The sequence below is a fragment of the Heterodontus francisci genome, chromosome 39 (genome assembly GCF_036365525.1).
Source record: "Heterodontus francisci isolate sHetFra1 chromosome 39, sHetFra1.hap1, whole genome shotgun sequence".
Classification (NCBI taxonomy): Eukaryota; Metazoa; Chordata; class Chondrichthyes; order Heterodontiformes; family Heterodontidae; genus Heterodontus; species Heterodontus francisci.
Genome location: NC_090409.1, coordinates 41,069,023 through 41,091,574, shown reverse-complemented (window position 1 = coordinate 41,091,574; position 22,552 = coordinate 41,069,023). Strand labels below are relative to the sequence as shown.

At 52.9% G+C, this 22,552-nt stretch overlaps 1 protein-coding gene across 1 annotated transcript in view; it reads right to left on the bottom strand.

Moving 5' to 3' along the window:
* Positions 1 to 14,725, bottom strand: part of LOC137352783 (von Willebrand factor A domain-containing protein 7-like) — an 88,952-nt gene extending 74,227 nt beyond the window's left edge. The window contains exons 1-2 of the mRNA XM_068018602.1: positions 14,647 to 14,725; positions 4,682 to 4,893 (exon numbers count right to left, since the gene is read on the bottom strand). Of these exons, the coding sequence (XP_067874703.1) occupies positions 4,682 to 4,873 (192 nt within the window). The 5' untranslated portion in view covers positions 4,874 to 4,893; positions 14,647 to 14,725. The remainder of the gene's footprint in view (positions 1 to 4,681; positions 4,894 to 14,646) is intronic.
* Positions 14,726 to 22,552: the final 7,827 nt, after the last annotated feature.

Genomic DNA, 22,552 nt, shown 5'->3' with positions numbered 1-22,552 from the left:
TCCTGGGGGTGGGATCGTGACGGAGGCGGGACAAGCTGGCGCGACCGGGACGTCCGCCCCACAGTGTGTGGTGGATGTGTCGGCCGCTGGCGGTGACGACCCGGAGGAGGATGGGGATTCGGTGCGGGGCACGGAGGATGATCTTGATTCCATCGCCAGTGAGGTGGTGGAGTCCCTCGTGCCTCCCACCGAATCTCCTCTCATCCCCACGGCGGAACTCCGGGATTTCCTTGCGGCTTGCAGAGGTTGCCGCAATAAAGTTCAGCTGGCCCTCGACCGTTGGTCGAATCTGGCGCTGATCATACAGTCCGTCCGTGCCGCCCTTAAGATAGCGGACAAGCGCGCGGGCGTGAAACTGGTTGAGAGGCGCCGTTTTAATGTGTTCCTCAATGGGTTGCTGGGGGAGTGGAGGGCCAGGTGCACTTCCACTCCCTCCTCACAGTGAGCTGTTGGTGACGGGTTTTAAGTACCTTTGACATGAAGATAACCATAGCCAGCCTCAACATAAACGGCAGCAGAGGGGTCTCACCGCAGATTTCACAATCTCTCAGTCCTCAGGGAAGGGAGATACGCGGTGAGCTTTCTGCAGGAAACCCACACCGTTCCGGGAGACGAAGCCACCTGGCTCCTGCAGTGGCAGGGTGGGGTCTACATGAGTCATCTCACCCCTATTTCTAGTGGGGTGGCTATCTTGTTGGCCCCGACTTTTCAGCTGGAGATCGTGGGGGTCAAGGAGCTAGTGCCGGGCCGCTTGCTCCACCTCGCCGTTCGCCTGGGTAGCGTGCCGCCCCACTTTGTGAACGTGTACGCGCCCAGGCCCGGCGCGTTGCAAGCGCGCTTCTTTGAAGAAGTGTCCGCTCTCTTGAGCTCCATCGATAGCAGTGAGTGCATCATCCTCGGGGGGGATTTTAACTGCACCCTCGAGGTGGGGGATCGCTCCGGTCCCCAGCGCGGCCAAGCGTCGGTGGAGAAGTTGAGGGGACTGATCAGCTCCCTTAACTTGGTGGATGTCTGGCGGAATCTCCATCCCGACTCCAGCGCCTTCACGTGGAGGTCTGGAGGAGGGGGGTCGCGAATCGACCGCCTCTACATTTCGCAGGCGTACGTCTCCCGCGTTTCGGCGGCCTCTATGCGGCTGGTGCCGTGCTCGGACCACCGCCTGGTGTGGGCGGAGTTTACTCCGCTCCGCACGCGGGCGGGGTCCGCGTACTGGCACTTTAACAACCGGCTGCTGGAGGACGTGCGATTTCGGGACTCGTTCTGTCGATTCTGGGCCGACTGGAGAAGGAAGCAGGGGGGCTTCCCCTCCTTGAGGCTATGGTGGGATGTGGGCAAGACTCACATCCGCGTCTTCTGTCAGGAGTACGCGAAGGGGTCGACCAAGAGGCGGGAAGCCGAGATCGGGCGCCTTGAGAGGGAGGTGCTCGACTTGGAGTCCCGCCTCGGTCATGCCGTCGCGGACCCGGCCCTGTGGCAGGCATACAAAGAGAAGAAGGGCGCGCTGAGGGACCTGCAGCTCATAGGGTCCCGAGGCGCGTACGTGAGGTCGCGGATCCAGATCCTCGAAGATTTAGACCGCGCCTCACCCTTCTTCTACACGCTGGAAAAATGGCGGGGGGTCCGTAAGCAGCTCGTCGAGCTGCTGGCCGACGACGGATCCTCCATCACGGATCCGGAGGGAATGGGCCTCCTGGTCCGGACTTATTACAGTGCGTTGTTCTCTCCGGATCCGTCCAGCGAGGATGCGCGCAGAGTTTTGTGGGAGGACCTGCCGCAGGTCAGCCCGGAGGGTGCCGAAGTATTGGAGGCTCCGCTCACGTTGGCGGAGCTGACTGGCGCCCTCCAGCAGCTCTCGAGGGGCAAATCCCCAGGGCTGGATGGGTTGACCGTGGAGTTCCTCAGGGCGTTCTGGGACGTCCTGGGGGACGATTACGCGCGGGTCCTGGGGGAAAGCCTGGCGACCGGGGAGATGCCCCTCTCGTGGCACAGGGCGGTCATCGTCCTGCTGCCGAAGTGGGGCGATCTCCGCCTGCTCAAAAACTGGCGTCCGGTCTCCCTCCTCAGCACGGATTATAAGATCTTTGCCCGGGCTATGTCTACCCGCCTGGGCTCTGTGCTGGCCCACATGATCCACCCCGACCAGTCCTACACGGTCCCGGGCCGGTCCATCCAGGACAACATCCACCTGGTCCGGGACCTGATCCATCTTTCCCAGAGGACTGGTCAGTCGGTCGCCTTTCTCTCCCTCGATCAGGAGAAGGCGTTCGACAGGGTGGATCACGATTACCTTTTCGGGACTCTGCGCGCTTTCGGACTCGGGCCGCATTTCGTGGCCCGGGTCCGACTTTTATACGCCGCCGCAGAGTGTCTAGTCAAAGTTAACGGGTCCTTGACGGCGCCCCTTCGATTTGGGAGAGGAGTGCGTCAGGGGTGCCCCATGTCCGGCCAATTGTATACCATCTGCGTGGAGCCCTTCCTGTGCCTGCTTCGCAGGAGGTTGACGGGATTGGCTCTGCGCGAGCCGGCCATGCGGGTCGTCCTCTCGGCTTACGCCGACGACGTGCTCCTCGCAATCACAGATCCCGTTGACTTGCGGAGGATGCGCGACTGCCAGCAGACCTTTTCTGCCGCGTCCTCCGCGAGGATCAATTGGGAGAAATGTTCCGGACTCCTGGTTAGTCAGTGGCGGGTGGACTCCCTGCCGGAGGAGATGACACCTTTTGCGTGGAGCACCACGCACCTCCTCTATCTGGGAGTCCACCTTAGCCCCGCTGAGGAAGCCTGGCCGGCAAACTGGCAGGAGTTGGAGGCGAAAGTCACCGCTCGGCTGGGGCGCTGGACAGGACTGCCCCGAGTGCTTTCCTACAGGGGCCGAGCGTTGGTCATAAACCAACTGGTGGCCTCCATGCTGTGGTACCGGTTGGTCACTTTGGCCCCGCCCCCTGTATTTGCCACCAAGATCCAGAAGAAACTCGTCGATTTCTTCTGGGGCAAGAGGAAACACTGGGTCTCTGCCGCGGTCCTGAGTCTCCCGATCGAGGAGGGCGGTCAGTCGCTGGTGTGCGTCCGCACCCTGGCTGCGACTCTCCGCCTTCGGACCCTGCAGAGATACCTGTCCGTCGAGCGTCCTCCCAGATGGTGTGCGCTGGCGACGTATTTTTTCCGCCAGTGTCACTGCCTTCAAGACGACACGCAGCTCCCGGTGGAGTCCGTTAGCCGCGCCTCTCTGAGGGAGTTGCCTGTCTTTTACCGGGATCTTTTCCGAGTCTGGAACATGGTCGCCTCCAGTCAGGGCGCTCCCCCACCGGCGGAGGAGAGCGCCTCGGCTATCCGGGCGGCCGACTCCGGGGACGGTCCGGCGGGCGGAGGAGTAGCCGAAACCCCCGGGACGCCCCTCACTGCGGGTGGCGAGGGGGCTCGGGAGTGCGGAGCGATCCCGGCCGAGCGGACTCCCGCTCGGCCGGAACTGCTCATCGGACCCAGGCCCCGAAACCCTCCTCGGGAGCCGGTCCCGCACAACCCGAGCCGCCTCTCGGGAATGCCCTCCGTGCCATTCCAATCAGCGCGGAGGGGTTTCCTGTTCGGGCTGCTCCTGCACACTCTCCACTTCCTCGCCCTCGTCAGCCGGCCGGACACGCCCTGGCGGTCCGCGTTGCCATCTGGCGGCGAGGGGAAACCCCGATGGAGGTCTCTCTACGCGGGAGTCTTCCCCCTTTCCATCGGGGACCTGGGGTGGAGGGTGCTGCACAGAGCAGTCCCGTGCAATAGGCTTTTAAGTAGGTTCATGGACTCCCAGGCCACCTGTACTTTCTGCGGCCTGGACGAGTCCGTGTTCCACATTTATACGGAGTGTCCGAGGTTGAGTATCTGAAGGGGCTGCTCCTCAAATTCTGGCTGCACTTCAGTCCCACGCTCCTGATCTTTGGGCACCCGGTGCGGAGGGGCTTGGGCCGGGAGGAGGATCTCCTCGTCGGTCTGCTCCTGGGCCTGGCCAAGGTGGCAATTCACAGGTCCAGGTTGCGGGCCGTCGGGGGTTCCGTCCTCCCCGATTGCCTGCCCCTCTTCCGCGGTTACGTTCCCGCCCGGGTGTCCCTGGAAAAGGAGCATGCGGTGTCCGCCGGTACGCTTGAGGCCTTCCGCGACTGGTGGGCACCGCAGGGACTGGAGTGCATCGTCGACGGCGAGAATGGCATTTTAATTTGAGTTTTTGTTTATTTATCTGGTTTTAATAAAGTTATTTTAAAAATATAAGTGTGTATATAAAGGGGGCCTGAGGAATAAAGGCCCCCTCGACATAAAAAATATATAAAAGGGGCCTGGGGTATAAAGGTCACCTTGTGGGAAAAAAAAGAAAGAAAAAAAAAAACGGGGTTAGATACAGAGTAAAAGAAAAAAAAACGGGGGTTAGATACAGAGTAAAGCTCCCTCTATACTGTCCCATCAGGCTCTCCCCTGGGTCCTTTGAGTAGGGCAGTGGGTGATTCTCAGGTGGGTGAAGTTGGGGGTGATCTCTGGGTCAGTGGGCCGCATGGCAGGGTGTTTGTTTTGGGACGGTCTGGGTCGCTCCCCATCGACCCCTCATTCTCTGGGGTCACACATGAGGAGTGAAGGTTGACTGAGGTGTGTGAATCCTGTCCCCAGCGAGACAGCAATAGGGACAGGTCCTGATGCTGAACCTCACCGTGAGGGAGTTTGGAGGGAGGACAGTGCCGTCGAAGTTGGGGAGTTGCTGGAATATTCTGTAGATGATCCTCAGGGCTCCCTTCCTCGTGATGTCCTTGTGTGTGAAACTGTCTTCACTATTAAATGGTTGGAAGTTGAGAACTCCGCAGGTGAAGAGGAGAATCAGGATTCCCCACCACGATATCTTCATTTTCACTCCGAGGAGTCCACCTGAAAAATTCAATGGAAATCCATGAGAGTCGGAGTAACACGGTCACGGAGTCTACTCACCCATTTAATCACCCACAGCCCATGTCCACTCTCCCCCATCACTGACTCTACCCACCCATTCACTCTCCCCCATCATTGACTCTACCCACCCATTCACTCTCCTCCCACAGCCCATGTCCACTCTCCCCATCACTGACTCTACCCACCCATTCACTCTCCTCCCACAGCCCATGTCCACTCTCCCCCATCACTGACTCTACCCACCCATTCACTCTCCTAACACAGCCCATGTCCACTCTCCCCATCACTGACTCTGCCCACCCATTCACTCTCCTCCACAGCCCATGTCCACTCTCCCCCATCACTGACTCTACCCACCCATTCACTCTCCTCCCACAGCCCATCTCCACTCTCCCCCATCACTGACTCTACCCACCCATTCACTCCCCTCCCACAGCCCATGTCCACTCTCCCCCGTCACTGACTCTACCCACCCATTCACTCCCCTCCCACAGCCCATGTCCACTCTCCCCTATCACTGACTCTACCCACCCATTCACTCTCCTCCCACAGCCCATCTCCACTCTTCCCCATCACTGACTCTACCCACCCATTCACTCCCCTCCCACAGCCCATGTCCACTCTCCCCCATCACTGACTCTACCCACCCATTCACTCCCCTCCCACAGCCCGTGTCCACTCTCCCCAATCACTGACTCTACCCACCCATTCACAATCCTCCCACAGCCCATCTCCACTCTCCCCCATCACTGACTCTACCCACCCATTCACTCCCCTCCCACAGCCCATGTCCACTCTCCCCCATCACTGACTCTACCCACCCATTCACTCCCCTCCCACAGCCCATGTCCACTCTCCCCCATCACTGACTCTACCCACCCATTCACTCTCCTCCCACAGCCCATGTCCACTCTCCCCCATCACTGACTCTACCCACCCATTCACTCTCCCCCATCACTGACTCTACCCACCCATTCACTCCCCTCCCACAGCCCATGTCCACTCTCCCCCATCACTGACTCTACCCACCCATTCACTCTCCTCCCACAGCCCATCTCCACTCTCCCCCATCACTGACTCTACCCACCCATTCACTCTCCTCCCACAGCCCATCTCCACTCTCCCCCATCACTGACTCTACCCACCCATTCACTCTCCTCCCACAGCCCATCTCCACTCTCCCCCATCACTGACTCTACCCACTGATTCACTCCCCTCCCACAGCCCATGTCCACTCTCCCCCATCACTGACTCTACCCACCCATTCACTCTCCTCCCACAGCCCATCTCCACTCTTCCCCATCACTGACTCTACCCACCCATTCACTCCCCTCCCACAGCCCATGTCCACTCTTCCCCATCACTGACTCTACCCACTGATTCATTCCCCTCCCACAGCTCGTGTCCACTCTCCCCTATCACTGACTCTACCCACCCATTCACTCTCCTCCCACAGCCCATCTCCACTCTCCCCCATCACTGACTCTACCCACCCATTCACTCCCCTCCCACAGCCCATGTCCACTCTCCCCCATCACTGACTCTACCCACCCATTCACTCTCCCCCATCATTGACTCTACCCACCCATTCACTCTCCTCCCACAGCCCATGTCCACTCTCCCCCATCACTGACTCTACCCACCCATTCACTCTCCTCCCACAGCCCATCTCCACTCTCCCCCATCACTGACTCTACCCACCCATTCACTCTCCTCCCACAGCCCATCTCCACTCTCCCCCATCACTGACTCTACCCACCCATTCACTCTCCTCCCACAGCCCATCTCCACTCTCCCCCATCACTGACTCTACCCACTGATTCACTCCCCTCCCACAGCCCATGTCCACTCTCCCCCATCACTGACTCTACCCACCCATTCACTCTCCTCCCACAGCCCATCTCCACTCTCCCCCATCACTGACTCTACCCACCCATTCACTCCCCTCCCACAGCCCATGTCCACTCTTCCCCATCACTGACTCTACCCACTGATTCACTCCCCTCCCACAGCCCATGTCCACTCTCCCCCATCACTGACTCTACCCACCCATTCACTCCCCTCCCACAGCCCATGTCCACTCTTCCCCATCACTGACTCTACCCACCCATTCACTCCCCTCCCACAGCCCATGTCCACTCTTCCCCATCACTGACTCTACCCACCCATTCACTCCCCTCCCACAGCCCATGTCCACTCTTCCCCATCACTGACTCTACCCACCCATTCACTCTCCTCCCACAGCCCATGTCCACTCTTCCCCATCACTGACTCTACCCACCCATTCACCCTCCTCCCACAGCCCATGTCCACTCTTCCCCATCATTGACTCTACCCACCCATTCACTCCCCTCCCACAGCCCATGTCCACTCACCCCTATCACTGACCCTAACAAACCTAGTTCACATAAAATTGAATGCACAATTCTTGTGGGGCTGTGTTGGGTATTGGGGCCCCCTGCTTTTCCTGATATATATTTCTGATCTAGAATTCAGTGTACAGGGCACAATTTCAAACTTTTCAAAACCTGGAAGTACTGTGAAGTGTCAGGAGGATAGCGATAGACTACAAGAGGACATAGACAGGTGGAATGGGCGGACGGGGGGAAGATGGAATTTGATGCAGAGAGGTGTGAAGTGATACATTGTGGTAGGAAGAACGAGGAGAGACAATATAAAATAAAGTGTACAATTCTAGAGAGGGTGCAGGAGCAGAGAGATCTGGGGGTGTATGTGCACAAATCATTGACGGTGACAGGACAGGTTGAGAGAGCGGTTAATAAAACACACGGGACCCCGGGCTTTTAAATAGAGGCATTGTGGACAAAAGCGAGGAAGTTATGAAACTTTATAAAACACTGGTTCGGCCTCAACTAGAGTATTGTGTCCAATTCTGGGCACCACACGTTAGGAAGGATGTGAAGGCTTTCGAGAGGGTGCAGGAAAGATTCACCAGAACGGTTCCAGGGAGGAGGGACTTCAGTTACGTGGATAGATTGGAGAAGCTGGGGACTGTTCTCCTTAGAGAGGAGAAGGTCGAGAGGAGATTTGATCGAGGTGTTCGAAACCACCAGGGCTCCGGACGGAGTCGATCGGGAGAAACTGTTCCCGGTGGTGGAAGGATGGAGAGTCAGAGGACACCGAATTAAGGCGATTGGTAAAATAAACAGAGGGAGATGAGGAGGCTATTCAGCCCCTCGAGCCTGTTCCACCATTCAATGAGATCATGACTGATCTGTATCTTAACTCCAACTCCCCGCCTTGGTTCTGTAACCCTTAATCCCCTCACCCAGTAAAAATCCATCAATCTCAGGTTTGAAATTTCCAATTGACCCCCGGCCTCGACAGCTTTTCGGGGGAGAGAGTTCCAGATTCCCACTCCCCTTTGTGTGAAGAAGTGCTTCCTGACATCACCCCCTGAACGGCCTGGCTCTGATTTTAAGGTTCTGCCCCCTTGTTCTGGACTCCCCCTCCCCCCACCAGAGGAAATAGTTTCTCTCTATCGACCCGATCGAATCCTTTAATCATCTTAAACCCCTCGATTTGATCACCCCCTTAATCTTCTACACTCGAGGGGATACAAGCCCAGTCTGTGCAACCCGTCCTCGTGGTTTAACCCTTTCAGCCCCGGGGTCATTCTGGTGAAGACTGAGGGAGTGCTGCACTGTCAGAGGTGCCGTCTTTCAGATGCGACATTAAACCGAGGCCCCCGTCTGCCCTCTCAGGTGGGTGTGAAAGATCCCACGGCCACTATTTGGAAGAAGAGCAGGGGGCAGTTCTCCCCGGTGACCTGGGAACAATATTTACCCCTCAACCAACATCACGAAAAAAAACAGATGATCTGGGTCATTATCACATTGCTGTTTGTGGGATCTTGCTGTGCGCAAATCGGCTGCTGCATTTCCTACATTACAACAGTGAGCACACTTCAAAAAAAGGTCCTTCATTATCTGTACAGTTGCACAGTGAGTGACCTTCACCCTGAATAAACAGTGACTCTGTACAGTTACACAGCGAGTGATCCTCACCCTGAATAAACAGTGACTCTGTACAGTTACACAGCGAGTGATCCTCACCCTGAATAAACAGTGACTCTGTACAGTTACACAGTGAGTGACCCACACCCTGAATAAACAGTGACTCTGTACAGTTACACAGTGAGTGATCCTCACCCTGAATAAACAGTGACTCTGTACAGTTACACAGTGAGTGATCCTCACCCTGAATAAACAGTGACTCTGTACAGTTACACAGCGAGTGATCCTCACCCTGAATAAACAGTGACTCTGTACAGTTACACAGTGAGTGACCCTCACCCTGAATAAACAGTGACTCTGTACGGTTACACAGTGAGTGATCCTCACCCTGAATAAACAGTGACTCAGTACAGTTACACAGCGAGTGACCATCACCCTGAATAAACAGTGACTCTGTACAGTTACACAGTGAGTGAGCCTCACCCTGAATAAACAGTGACTCTGTACAGTTACACAGTGAGTGACCCTCACCCTGAATAAACAGTGACTCTGTACAGTTACACAGTGAGTGACCCTCATCCTGAATAAACAGTGACTCTTTACAGTTACACAGTGAGTGATCCTCACCCTGAATAAACAGTGACTCTGTACAGTTACACAGCGAGTGATCCTCACCCTGAATAAACAGTGACTCTGTACAGTTACACAGTGAGTGACCCACACCCTGAATAAACAATGACTCTGTACAGTTACACAGTGAGTGATCCTCACCCTGAATAAACAGTGACTCTGTACAGTTGCACAGTGAGTGACCTTCACCCTGAATAAACAGTGACTCTGTACAGTCACACAGTGAGTGATCCTCACCCTGAATAAACAGTGACTCTGTACAGTTACACAGTGAGTAATCCTCACCCTGAATAAACAGTGACTCTGTACAGTTACACAGCGAGTGATCCTCACCCTGAATAAACAGTGACTGTACAGTTACACAGTGAGTGATCCTCACCCTGAATAAACAGTGACTCTGTACAGTTACACAGTGAGTGACCCTCACCCTGAATAAACAGTGACTCTGTACAGTTACACAGTGAGTGACCCTCACCCTGAATAAACATTGACTCTGTACAGTTACACAGTGAGTGACCCTCACCCTGAATAAACAGTGACTCTGTACAGTTACACAGTGAGTGATCCTCACCCTGAATAAACAGTGACTCTGTACAGTTACACAGAGAGTGATCCTCACCCTGAATAAACAGTGACTCTGTACAGTTACACAGTGAGTGACCCTCACCCTGAATAAACAGTGACTCTGTACAGTTACACAGTGAGTGACCCTCGCCCTGAATAAACAGTGACTCTTTACAGTTACACAGTGAGTGACCCTCGCCCTGAATAAACAATGACTCTGTACAGTTACACAGTGAGTGATCCTCACCCTGAATAAACAGTGACTCTGTACAGTTACACAGTGAGTGACCCTCACCCTGAATTAACAGTGACTCTGTACGGTTACACAGTGAGTGACCCTCACCCTGAATAAACAGTGACTCTGTACAGTTACACAGTGAGTGACCCTCACTCTGAATAAACAGTGACTCTGTACAGTTACACAGTGAGTGATCCTCACCCTGAATAAACAGTGACTCTGTACGGTTGCACAGTGAGTGACCCTCACCCTGAATAAACAGTGACTCTGTACGGTTACACAGTGAGTGACCCTCACCCTGAATAAACAGTGACTCTGTACAGTTACACAGTGAGTGACCCTCACCCTGAATAAACAGTGACTCTGTACAGTTGCACAGTGAGTGACCCTCACCCTGAATAAACAGTGACTCTGTACAGTTACACAGTGAGTGACCCTCACCCTGAATAAACAGTGACTCTGTACAGTTACACAGTGAGTGACCCTCACCCTGAATAAACAGTGACTCTGTACAGTTACACAGTGAGTGATCCTCACCCTGAATAAACAGTGACTCTGTACAGTTACACAGTGAGTGATCCTCACCCTGAATAAACAGTGACTCTGTACAGTTACACAGTGACTGATCCTCACTCTGAATAAACAGTGACTCTGTACAGTGACACAGCGAGTGATCCTCACCCTGAATAAACAGTGACTCTGTACAGTTACACAGCGAGTGATCCTCACCCTGAATAAACAGTGACTCTGTACGGTTACACAGTGAGTGACCCTCACCCTGAATAAACAGTGACTCTGTACAGTTGCACAGTGAGTGACCCTCACCCTGAATAAGCAGTGACTCTGTGCAGTTGCACAGTGAGTGACCCTCACCCTGAATAAACAGTGACTCTGTACAGTTACACAGTGAGTGACCCTCACCCTGAATAAACAGTGACTCTGTACAGTTACACAGTGAGTGATCCTCGCCCTGAATAAACAGTGACTCTGTACAGTTACACAGTGAGTGACCCTCGCCCTGAATAAACAGTGACCCTTTACAGTTACACAGTGAGTGACCCTCGCCCTGAATAAACAGTGACTCTGTACAGTTGCACAGTGAGTGACCCTCACCCTGAATTAACAGTGACTCTGTACGGTTACACAGTGAGTGACCCTCACCCTGAATAAACAGTGACTCTGTACGGTTACACAGTGAGTGACCCTCACCCTGAATAAACAGTGACTCTGTACAGTTACACAGTGAGTGACCCTCACCCTGAATAAACAGTGACTCTGTACAGTTGCACAGTGAGTGACCCTCACCCTGAATAAACAGTGACTCTGTACAGTTACACAGTGAGTGACCCTCACCCTGAATAAACAGTGACTCTGTACAGTGACACAGCGAGTGATCCTCACCCTGAATAAACAGTGACTCTGTACAGTTACACAGTGAATGACCCTCACCCTGAATAAACAGTGACTCTGTACAGTTACACAGTGAGTGATCCTCACCCTGAATAAACAGTGACTCTGTACAGTTACACAGTGAGTGATCCTCACCCTGAATAAACAGTGACTCTGTACAGTTACACAGTGAGTGATCCTCACCCTGAATAAACAGTGACTCTGTACAGTTACACAGTGAGTGATCCTCACCCTGAATAAACAGTGACTCTGTACAGTTACACAGTGAGTGATCCTCACCCTGAATAAACAGTGACTCTGTACGGTTACACAGTGAGTGACCCTCACCCTGAATAAACAGTGACTCTGTGCAGTTGCACAGTGAGTGACCCTCACCCTGAATAAGCAGTGACTCTGTGCAGTTGCACAGTGAGTGACCCTCACCCTGAATAAACAGTGACTCTGTACAGTTACACAGTGAGTGATCCTCACCCTGAATAAACAGTGACTCTGTACAGTTACACAGTGAGTGACCCTCACCCTGAATAAACAGTGACTCTGTACAGTTGCACAGTGAGTGACCCTCACCCTGAATAAACAGTGACTCTGTACAGTTGCACAGTGAGTGACCCTCACCCTGAATAAACAGTGACTCTGTACAGTTGCACAGTGAGTGACCCTCACCCTGAATAAACAGTGACTCTTTACAGTTACACAGTGAGTGACCCTCACCCTGAATAAACAGTGACTCTGTACAGTTGCACAGTGAGTGACCCTCACCCTGAATAAACAGTGACTCAGTACAGTTACACAGTGAGTGACCCTCACCCTGAATAAACAGTGACTCTGTACAGTTACACAGTGAGTGACCCTCACCCTGAATAAACGGTGACTCTGTACAGTTACACAGTGAGTGATCCTCACTCTGAATAAACAGTGACTCTGTACAGATACGCAGTGAGTGACCCTCACCCTGAATAAAATGACACTCTGTACAGTTACACAGTGAGTGATCCTCACCCTGAATAAACAGTGACTGTACAGTTACACAGTGAGTGACCCTCACCCTGAATAAACATTGACTCTGTACAGTTGCAGAGTGAGTGACCCTCACCCTGAATAAACAGTGACTCTGTACAGTTACACAGAGAGTGACCCTCACCCTGAATAAACAGTGACTCTGTACAGTTACACAGTGAGTGATCCTCACCCTGAATAAACAGTGACTCTGTACAGTTACACAGTGAGTGACCCTCACCCTGAATAAACAGTGACTCTGTACAGTTACACAGTGAGTGACCCTCACCCTGAATAAACAGTGACTCTGTACAGTTACACAGTGAGTGACCCTCACCCTGAATAAACAGTGACTCTGTACAGTTACACAGTGAGTGACCCTCGCCCTGAATAAACAGTGACTGTACAGTTACACAGTGAGTGACCCTCACCCTGAATAAACATTGACTCTGTACAGTTGCAGAGTGAGTGACCCTCACCCTGAATAAACAGTGACTCTGTACAGTTACACAGAGAGTGACCCTCACCCTGAATAAACAGTGACTCTGTACAGTTACACAGTGAGTGATCCTCACCCTGAATAAACAGTGACTCTGTACAGTTACACAGTGAGTGATCCTCACTCTGAATAAACAGTGACTCTGTACGGTTACACAGTGAGTGACCCTCACCCTGAATAAACAGTGACTCTGTACAGTTACACAGTGAGTGACCCTCACCCTGAATAAACGGTGACTCTGTACAGTTACACAGTGAGTGATCCTCACTCTGAATAAACAGTGACTCTGTACAGTTACGCAGTGAGTGACCCTCACCCTGAATAAAATGACACTCTGTACAGTTACACAGTGAGTGATCCTCACCCTGAATAAACAGTGACTGTACAGTTACACAGTGAGTGACCCTCACCCTGAATAAACATTGACTCTGTACAGTTGCAGAGTGAGTGACCCTCACCCTGAATAAACAGTGACTCTGTACAGTTACACAGTGAGTGACCTTCACCCTGAATAAACAGTGACTCTGTACAGTTACACAGTGAGTGACCCTCACCCTGAATAAACAGTGACTCTGTACAGTTACACAGTGAGTGATCCTCACCCTGAATAAACAGTGACTCTGTACAGTTACACAGTGAGTGACCCTCACCCTGAATAAACAGTGACTCTGTACAGTTACACAGTGAGTGACCCTCACCCTGAATAAACAGTGACTCTGTACAGTTACACAGTGAGTGATCCTCACCCTGAATAAACAGTGACTCTGTACAGTTACACAGCGAGTGATCCTCACCCTGAATAAACAGTGACTCTGTACAGTTACACAGTGAGTGACCCTCACCCTGAGTAAACAGTGACTCTGTACAGTTACACAGTGAGTGACCCTCACCCTGAATAAACAGTGACTCTGTACAGTTACACAGTGAGTGACCCTCACCCTGAGTAAACAGTGACTCTGTACATTTACACAGTGAGTGATCCTCACCCTGAATAAACAGTGACACTGTACAGTTACACAGTGAGTGACCCTCACCCTGAATAAACAGTGACTCTGTACAGTTACACAGTGAGTGATCCTCACCCTGAATAAACAGTAATTCTGTACAGTTACACAGTGAGTGACCCTCACCCTGAATAAACAGTGACTCTGTACAGTTACACAGTGAGTGACCCTCACCCTGAATAAACAGTGACTCTGTACAGTTACACAGTGAGTGACCCTCACCCTGAATAAACAGTGACTCTGTACAGTTACACAGTGAGTGACCCTCACCCTGAATAAACAGTGACTCTGTACAGTTACACAGTGATTAACACCTACCCTGAATAAACAGTGACTCTTTACAGTTACACAGTGAGTGACCCTCACCCTGAATAAACAGTGACTCTGTGCAGTTACACAGTGATTAACACTTACCCTAACTGTTCCAGTGATGAATAAATCTGACGGCACAGATTGGAAACTTAATTCCCTGAAGTTAGGAAGCGAGTGTGTATCATTCAGAGTGAGCTGCATTGACGGACTATCAGCTTATATAGTCAGGTGTGGTTTTTGGCACAGCGGTGTGGGAATTGATTTGATTGGGGCCCTGATCATTTCACAATCCACAGAACACAGGCTTTAGTTAAATTCACGTCAATAATTTACAGGAAGATCTGCTTCATAAATGAATTTCCAAGTTCAGAAATGAACTGAAGCTTATTCAAAACTCCCACACACACTGACTCTCACTGGGGTTCGGGTTCCACACACACTGACTCTCACTGGGGTTCGGGTCCCACACACACTGACTCTCACTGGGGTACGGGTCCCACACACACTGACTCTCAGTGGGATACGGGTCCACACACACTGACTCTCACTGGGGTACCGGTACCACACACACCAACTCTCACTGGGGTTCGGGTTCCACACACACTGACTCTCACTGGGGTTCGGGTCCCACACACACTGACTCTCACTGGGGTTCGGGTCCCACACACACTGACTCTCACTGGGGTACAGGTTCCACACACACTGACTCTCACTGGGGTACGGGTCCCACACACACTGACTCTCACTGGGGTTCGGGTTCCACACACACTGACTCTCACTGGGGTTCGGGTCCCACACACACTGACTCTCACTGGGGTTCGGGTCCCACACACACTGACACTCACTGGCGTACGGGTCCCACACACACCGACTCTCACTGGGGTACGGGTCTCACACACACTGACTCTCACTGGGGTACGGGTCCCACACACACACTGACTCTCACTGGGGTACGGGTTCCACACACACTGACTCTCACTGGGGTACGGGTCCCACACACACACTGACTCTCACTGGGGTACGGGTTCCACACACACTGACTCTCACTGGGGTACGGGTCCCACACACACTGACTCTCACTGGGGTACGGGTCCCACACACACTGACTCTCACTGGGGTACGGGTCCCACACACTGACTCTCACTGGGGTACGGGTCCCACACACACTGACTCTCACTGGGGTACCGGTTCCACACACACCGACTCTCACTGGGGTACGGGTCCCACACACACTGACTCTCACTGAGGTACGGGTTCCACATACACTGACTCTCACTGGGGTTCGGGTCCCACACACACTGACTCTCACTGGGGTACCGGTTCCACACACACCGACTCTCACTGGGGTACGGGTCCCACACACACTGACTCTCACTGGGGTACGGGTCCCACACACACTGACTCTCACTGGGGTACGGGTCCCACACACACTGACTCTCACTGGGGTTCGGGTCCCACACACACTGACTCTCACTGGGGTACCGGTTCCACACACACCGACTCTCACTGGGGTACGGGTCCCACACACACTGACTCTCACTGGGGTACGGGTCCCACACACACTGACTCTCACTGGGGTACGGGTCCCACACACACTGACTCTCACTGAGGTACGGGTTCCACACACACCGACTCTCACTGGGATACGGGTCCCACACACACTGACTCTCACTGGGGTACGGGTCCCACACACACTGACTCTCACTGGGGTGCGGGTTCCACACACACTGACTCTCACTGGGGTACGGGTTCCACACACACTGACTCTCACTGGGATACGGGTCCCACACACACTGACTCTCACTGGGGTACGGGTCCCACACACACTGACTCTCACTGGGGTGCGGGTTCCACACACACTGACTCTCACTGGGGTACGGGTTCCACACACACCGACTCTCACTGGGGTACGGGTCCCACACACACTGACTCTCACTGGGGTACGGGTCCCACACACACTGACTCTCACTGGGGTACGGGTCCCACACACACTGACTCTCTCTGGGGTATGGGTCCCACACACACTGACACTCACTGGCGTACGGGTACCACACACACTGACTCTCACTGGGGTACGGGTTCCACACACATTGACTCTCACTGGGGTACGGGTCCCACACACACTGACTCTCACTGGGGTACCGGTACCACACACACTGACTCTCACTGGGGTATGGGTCCCACACACACCAATTCTCACTGGGGTACCGGTTCCACACACACCGACTCTCACTGGGGTACGGGTCCCACACACACTGACTCTCACTGGGGTACGGGTTCCACACACACCGACTCTCACTGGGGTACGGGTCTCACACACACTGACTCTCACTGGGGTACGGGTCCCACACACACTGACTCTCACTGGCGTACGGGTCCCACACACATTGACTCTCACTGGGGTACGGGTCCCACACACACCAACTCTCACTGGGGTACCGGTTCCACACACACCGACTCTCACTGGGGTACGGGTCCCACACACACTGACTCTCACTGGGGTACGGGTTCCACACACACCGACTCTCACTGGGTTACGGGTTCCACACACACCGACTCTCACTGGGGTATGGGTTCCACACACACTGACTCTCAGTGGGGATCGGGTTCCACACACACTGACTCTCACTGGGGTATGGGTCCCACACACAGCAACTCTCACTGGGGTACGGGTCCCACACACACCAACTCTCACTGGGGTACCGGTCCCACGCACACCGACTCTCACTGGGGCACGGGTCCCACACACACTGACTCTCACTGGGGTACGGGTTCCACACACACTGACTCTCACTGGGGTATGGGTCCCACACACACTGACTCTCACTGGGGTATGGGTTCCACACACACTGACCCTCACTGGGGTACGGGTCCCACACACACTGACTCTCACTGGGGTACGGGTCCCACACACACTGACTCCCACTGGGGTACGGGTCCCACACACTTTGACTCTCACTGGGGTACGGGTCCCACACACACTGACTCTCACTGGGGTACGGGTCCCACACACACTGACTCTCACTGGGGTACGGGTCCCACACGCACTGACCTTCACTGGGGTACGGGTCCCACACACACTGACTCTCACTGGGGTACGGGTCCCACACACATTGACTCTCACTGGGGTACGGGTCCCACACACACTGACTCTCACTGGGGTACGGGTCCCACACACACTGACTCTCACTGGGGTACGGGTCCCACACACACTGACTCTCACTGGGGTACGGGTCCCACACGCACTGACTCTCACTGGGGTACGGGTCCCACACACATTGACTCTCACTGGGGTACGGGTCCCACACACACTGACTCTCACTGGGGTATGGGTCCCACATACACTGACTCTCACTGGGGTACGGGTCCCACACGCACTGACTCTCACTGGGGTATGGGTCCCACACACATTGACTCTCACTGGGGTACGGGTCCCACACACACCGACTCTCACTGGGGTATGGGTCCCACACGCACTGACTCTCACTGGGGTACGTGTTCTATACACACTGAATCTCACTGGGGTACGGGACCTAACACACACTGACTCTCACTGGGGTACTTGTTCTATACACACTGACTCTCTCTGGGGTACGGGACCTAACACACACTGACTCTCACTGGGGTACGGGTCCCACACATACTGACTCTCACTGGGGTACGGGTCCCACACACACTGACTCTCACTGGGGTACAGGTCCCACACACACTGACTCTCACTGGGGTACAGGTCCCACTCACACTGACTCTCATTGGGATACAGCTCCCACACACACTGACTCTCACTGGGGTACGGGTTCCACACACACTGACTCTCACTGGGGTACGGGTCCCACACACACTGACTCTCACTGGGGTACGGGTTCCACACACACTGACTCTCACTGGGGTACGGGTCTCACACACACTGACTCTCACTGGGGTACGGGTCCCACACACACTGACTCACACTGGGGTACGGGTCCCACACACACTGACTCTCACTGGGGTACGGGTCTCACACACGCTGACTCTCACTGGGGTATGGGTTCCACACACGCTGACTCTCACTGGGGTACGGGTTCCACACACACTGACTCTCACTGGGGTACGGGTCCCACACACACTGACTCTCACTGGGGTACGGGTCCCACACACACTGACTCTCACTGGGGTACGGGTTCCACACACACTGACTCTCACTGGGGTATGGGTTCCACACACACTGACTCTCACTGGGGTACGGGTCCCACACACACTGACTCTCACTGGGGTACGGGTTCCACACACACTGACTCTCACTGGGGTACGGGTCCCACACACACTGACTCTCACTGGGGTACGGGTCCCACACACACTGACTCTCACTGGGGTACGGGTTCCACACACACTGACTCTCACTGGGGTACAGGTCCCACACACACTTACTCTCACTGGGGTACGGGTTCCACACACACTGACTCTCACTGGGGTACAGGTCCCACTGACACTGACTCTCCCTGGTGTGCTGAATCTATGGTAGCATATTGTGGAAAGGAGCAGCCTCATGTATATTATAGAGAATAAGAGCTCAATGTATGTTGCAAGAATAGCATTTCCTGCCAATATGAGTGAGAAGAGTAGCCTCTGTGCATATTACAGGGAATAGGAGCTCCTTTGTTTTTTTTAAATTCATTCATGGGATGTGGGCGTCACTGGCCAGGCCAGCATTTATTGCTCATCCCTAATTGCCCTTGAGACGGTGGTGGTGAGCTGCCTTCTTGAACCGCTGCAGTCCTTGTGGGGTAGGTACACCCACGGTGCTGTTAGGAAGGGAGTTCCAGGATTTTGACCCAGCGACAGTGAAGGAACGGTGATATAGTTCCAAGTCAGGATGGTGTGTGACTTGGAGGGGAACTTGCAGGTGGTGGTGTTCCCATGCGTCTGCTGCCCTTGTCCTTCGAGGTGGTCGAGGTCGCGGGTTTGGAAGGTGCTGTCGCAGGAGCCTTGGTGAGTTGCTGCAGTGCATCTTGTTGATGGTACAGACTGCTGCCACTATGTGCCGGTGGTGGAGGGAGTGAATGTTTGTAGATGGGGTGCCAATCAAGCGGGCTGCTTTGTCCTGGATAGTGTCGAGCTTCTTGAGTGTTGTTGGAGCTGCACCCATCCAGGCAAGTGGAGAGTATTCCATCACACTCCTGACTTGTGCCTTGTAGATGGTGGACAGGCTTTGGGGAGTCAGGAGGTGAGTTACTCACCGCAGGATTCCCAGCCTCTGACCTGCTCATGTAGCCACGGTATTTATATGGCTACTCCAGTTCAGTTTCTGGTCAATGGTAACCCCCAGGATGTTGATAGTGGGAGATTCAGCGATTGTAATAACATTGAATGTCAAGGGGAGATGGTCAGATTCTCTCGTGTTGGAGATGGTCATTGCCTGGCATTTGTGTGGAGCGAATGTTACTTGTCAGTTATCAGCCCAAGCCTGGATATTGTCCAGGTCTTGCTGCATCTGGACATCGACTGCCTCAGTATCTGAGGAGTTGTGAATGTTGCTGATCATTGATGAAGCAGCTGAAGATGGTTGGGCCTAGGACACTACCCTGAGGAACTCCTGCAGTGATGTCCTGGAGCTCAGATGATTGACCTCCAACAACCACAACCATCTTCCTTTGTGCTAGGTGTGACTCCAGCCAGTGGAGAGTTTTCCCCCCGATTCCCATTGACTCCAGTTTTGCTAGGGCTCCTTGATGCCATATTCGGTCAAATGCTGCCTTGATGTCAAGGGCAGTCATTCTCACCTCACCCCTTGAGTTCAGCTCTTTTGTCCATGTTTGAACCAAGGCTGTAATGAGGTCAGGAGCTGAGTGGCCCTGGCGGAACCCAAACTGAGCATCACCGAGCAGGTTATTGCTAAGCAAGTGCTGCTTGATGGCACTGTTGATGACACCTTCCATCACTTTACTGATGATTGAGAGTAGACTGATGGGACGGTAATTGGCCGGGTTGGACTTGTCCTGCTTTTTGTGTACAGGACATAATTGGGAAATTGGTGGGAGTGCATGGTGTAGTGGTAGTTATACTCCACTATTTATTCAGACTCCCCAGGCTAGGGTTCTGGGAGCTAGGGTTCAAATCCCACCACAGCAGAGGGTGAAATTGGAACTCAACTGATAAATCTGGAATTAAAAGCGAGTGGTTGACGTGCTTCACTAATGTGCTTCACAGAAGGAAATGTCACCCGTACCTGGTCTGGCCTTCACTTGACTCGAGATCCACAGCAATGTGGTTGACTCTTAAATAGCCCAACAAACCATTGAGATCAAAGGGAAGTAGGGATGGGCAACAAATGCTGACCTAGTCAATGAAGCCCATGTCACATGAGTAAAGAAAAACATTTCCACATTGCAGGGTAGATGCCAGTGTTGTAGCTGTACTGGAACAGCTTGGCTAGGGGTGCGGCAAGTTCTGGAGCACAGGTCTTCAGTACTATTGCCGGAATATTGTCAGGGCCCGTAGCCTTTGCAGTATCCAGTGCCTTCAGTCGTATCTTGTTATCACACGGAGTGAATCGAATTGGCTGAAGTTTGGCATCTGCGATGCTGGGGACTTCAGGAGGAGGCCGAGATGGATCATCAACTCGGCACTTCTGGCAGAAGATTGTTGCAAATGCTTCAGCCTTATCTTTCGCACTGATGTGCTGGGCTCCCCCATCATTGAGGATGGGGATATTTGTGGAGCCACCGCCTCCAGTTAGTTGTTTAATTGTCCACCACCATTCACGGCTGGATGTGGCAGGACTGCAGAGCTTAGATCCGATCCGTTGGTTGATGTGATCGCTTAGCTCTGTCTATCGCATGCTGCTTACGCTGTGTGGCACGCAGATAGTCCTTGTGTTGTAGCTTCACCAGGTTGACACCTCATTTTGAGGTATGCCTGGTGCTGCTCCTGGTCTGCCCTCCTGCACTCTTCATTGAACCAGGGTTGGTCTCCTGGCTTGATGGTAATGGTAGAGTGGGGGATATGCCGGGCCGTGAGGTTACAGATTGTGATTGAGGACAATTCTGCACTGTACATTATAGGGAATAGTTACATCTGTGCATATTACAGCGAATAGCAGCCCCTGTGTATATTATAGAGAATTGCAGCTCCTGTGTATATTATAGAGAATTGCAGCCCCTGTGTGTATTATAGAGAATAGCAGCCCCTGTGTATATTATAGAGAATAGCAGCTCCTGTGTATATTATAGAGAATTGCAGCCCCTGTGTGTATTATAGAGAATTGCAGCCCCTGTGCATATTATAGAGAATAGCAGCCCCTGTGTATATTATAGAGAATTGCAGCCCCTGTGTGTATTATAGAGAATAGCAGCCCCTGTGTATATTATAGAGAATAGCAGCTCCTGTGTATATTATAGAGAATAGCAGCCCCTGTGTATATTATAGAGAATAGCAGCTCCTGTGTATATTATAGAGAATAGCAGCCCCTGTGTATATTATAGAGAATAGCAGCTCCTGTGTATATTATAGAGAATAGCAGCCCCTGTGTATATTATAGAGAATAGCAGCTCCTGTGTATATTATAGAGAATAGCAGCTCCTGTGTATATTATAGAGAATAGCAGCTCCTGTGTATATTATAGAGAATAGCAGCCCCTGTGTATATTATAGAGAATAGCAGCTCCTGTGTATATTATAGAGAATAGCAGCCCCTGTGTATATTATAGAGAATAGCAGCTCCTGTGTATATTATAGAGAATAGCAGCCCCTGTTTATATTATAGAGAATTGCAGCTCCTGTGTATATTATAGAGAATAGCAGCTCCTGTGTATATTATAGAGAATAGCAGCTCCTGTGTGTATTATAGAGAATAGCAGCCCCTGTGTATATTATAGAGAATAGCAGCTCCTGTGTATATTACAGAGAATAGCAGCCCCTGTGTATATTATAGAGAATAGCAGCTCCTGTTTATATTATAGAGAATTGCAGATCCTGTGTATATTATAGAGAATAGCAGCCCCTGTGTATATTATAGAGAATAGCAGCCCCTG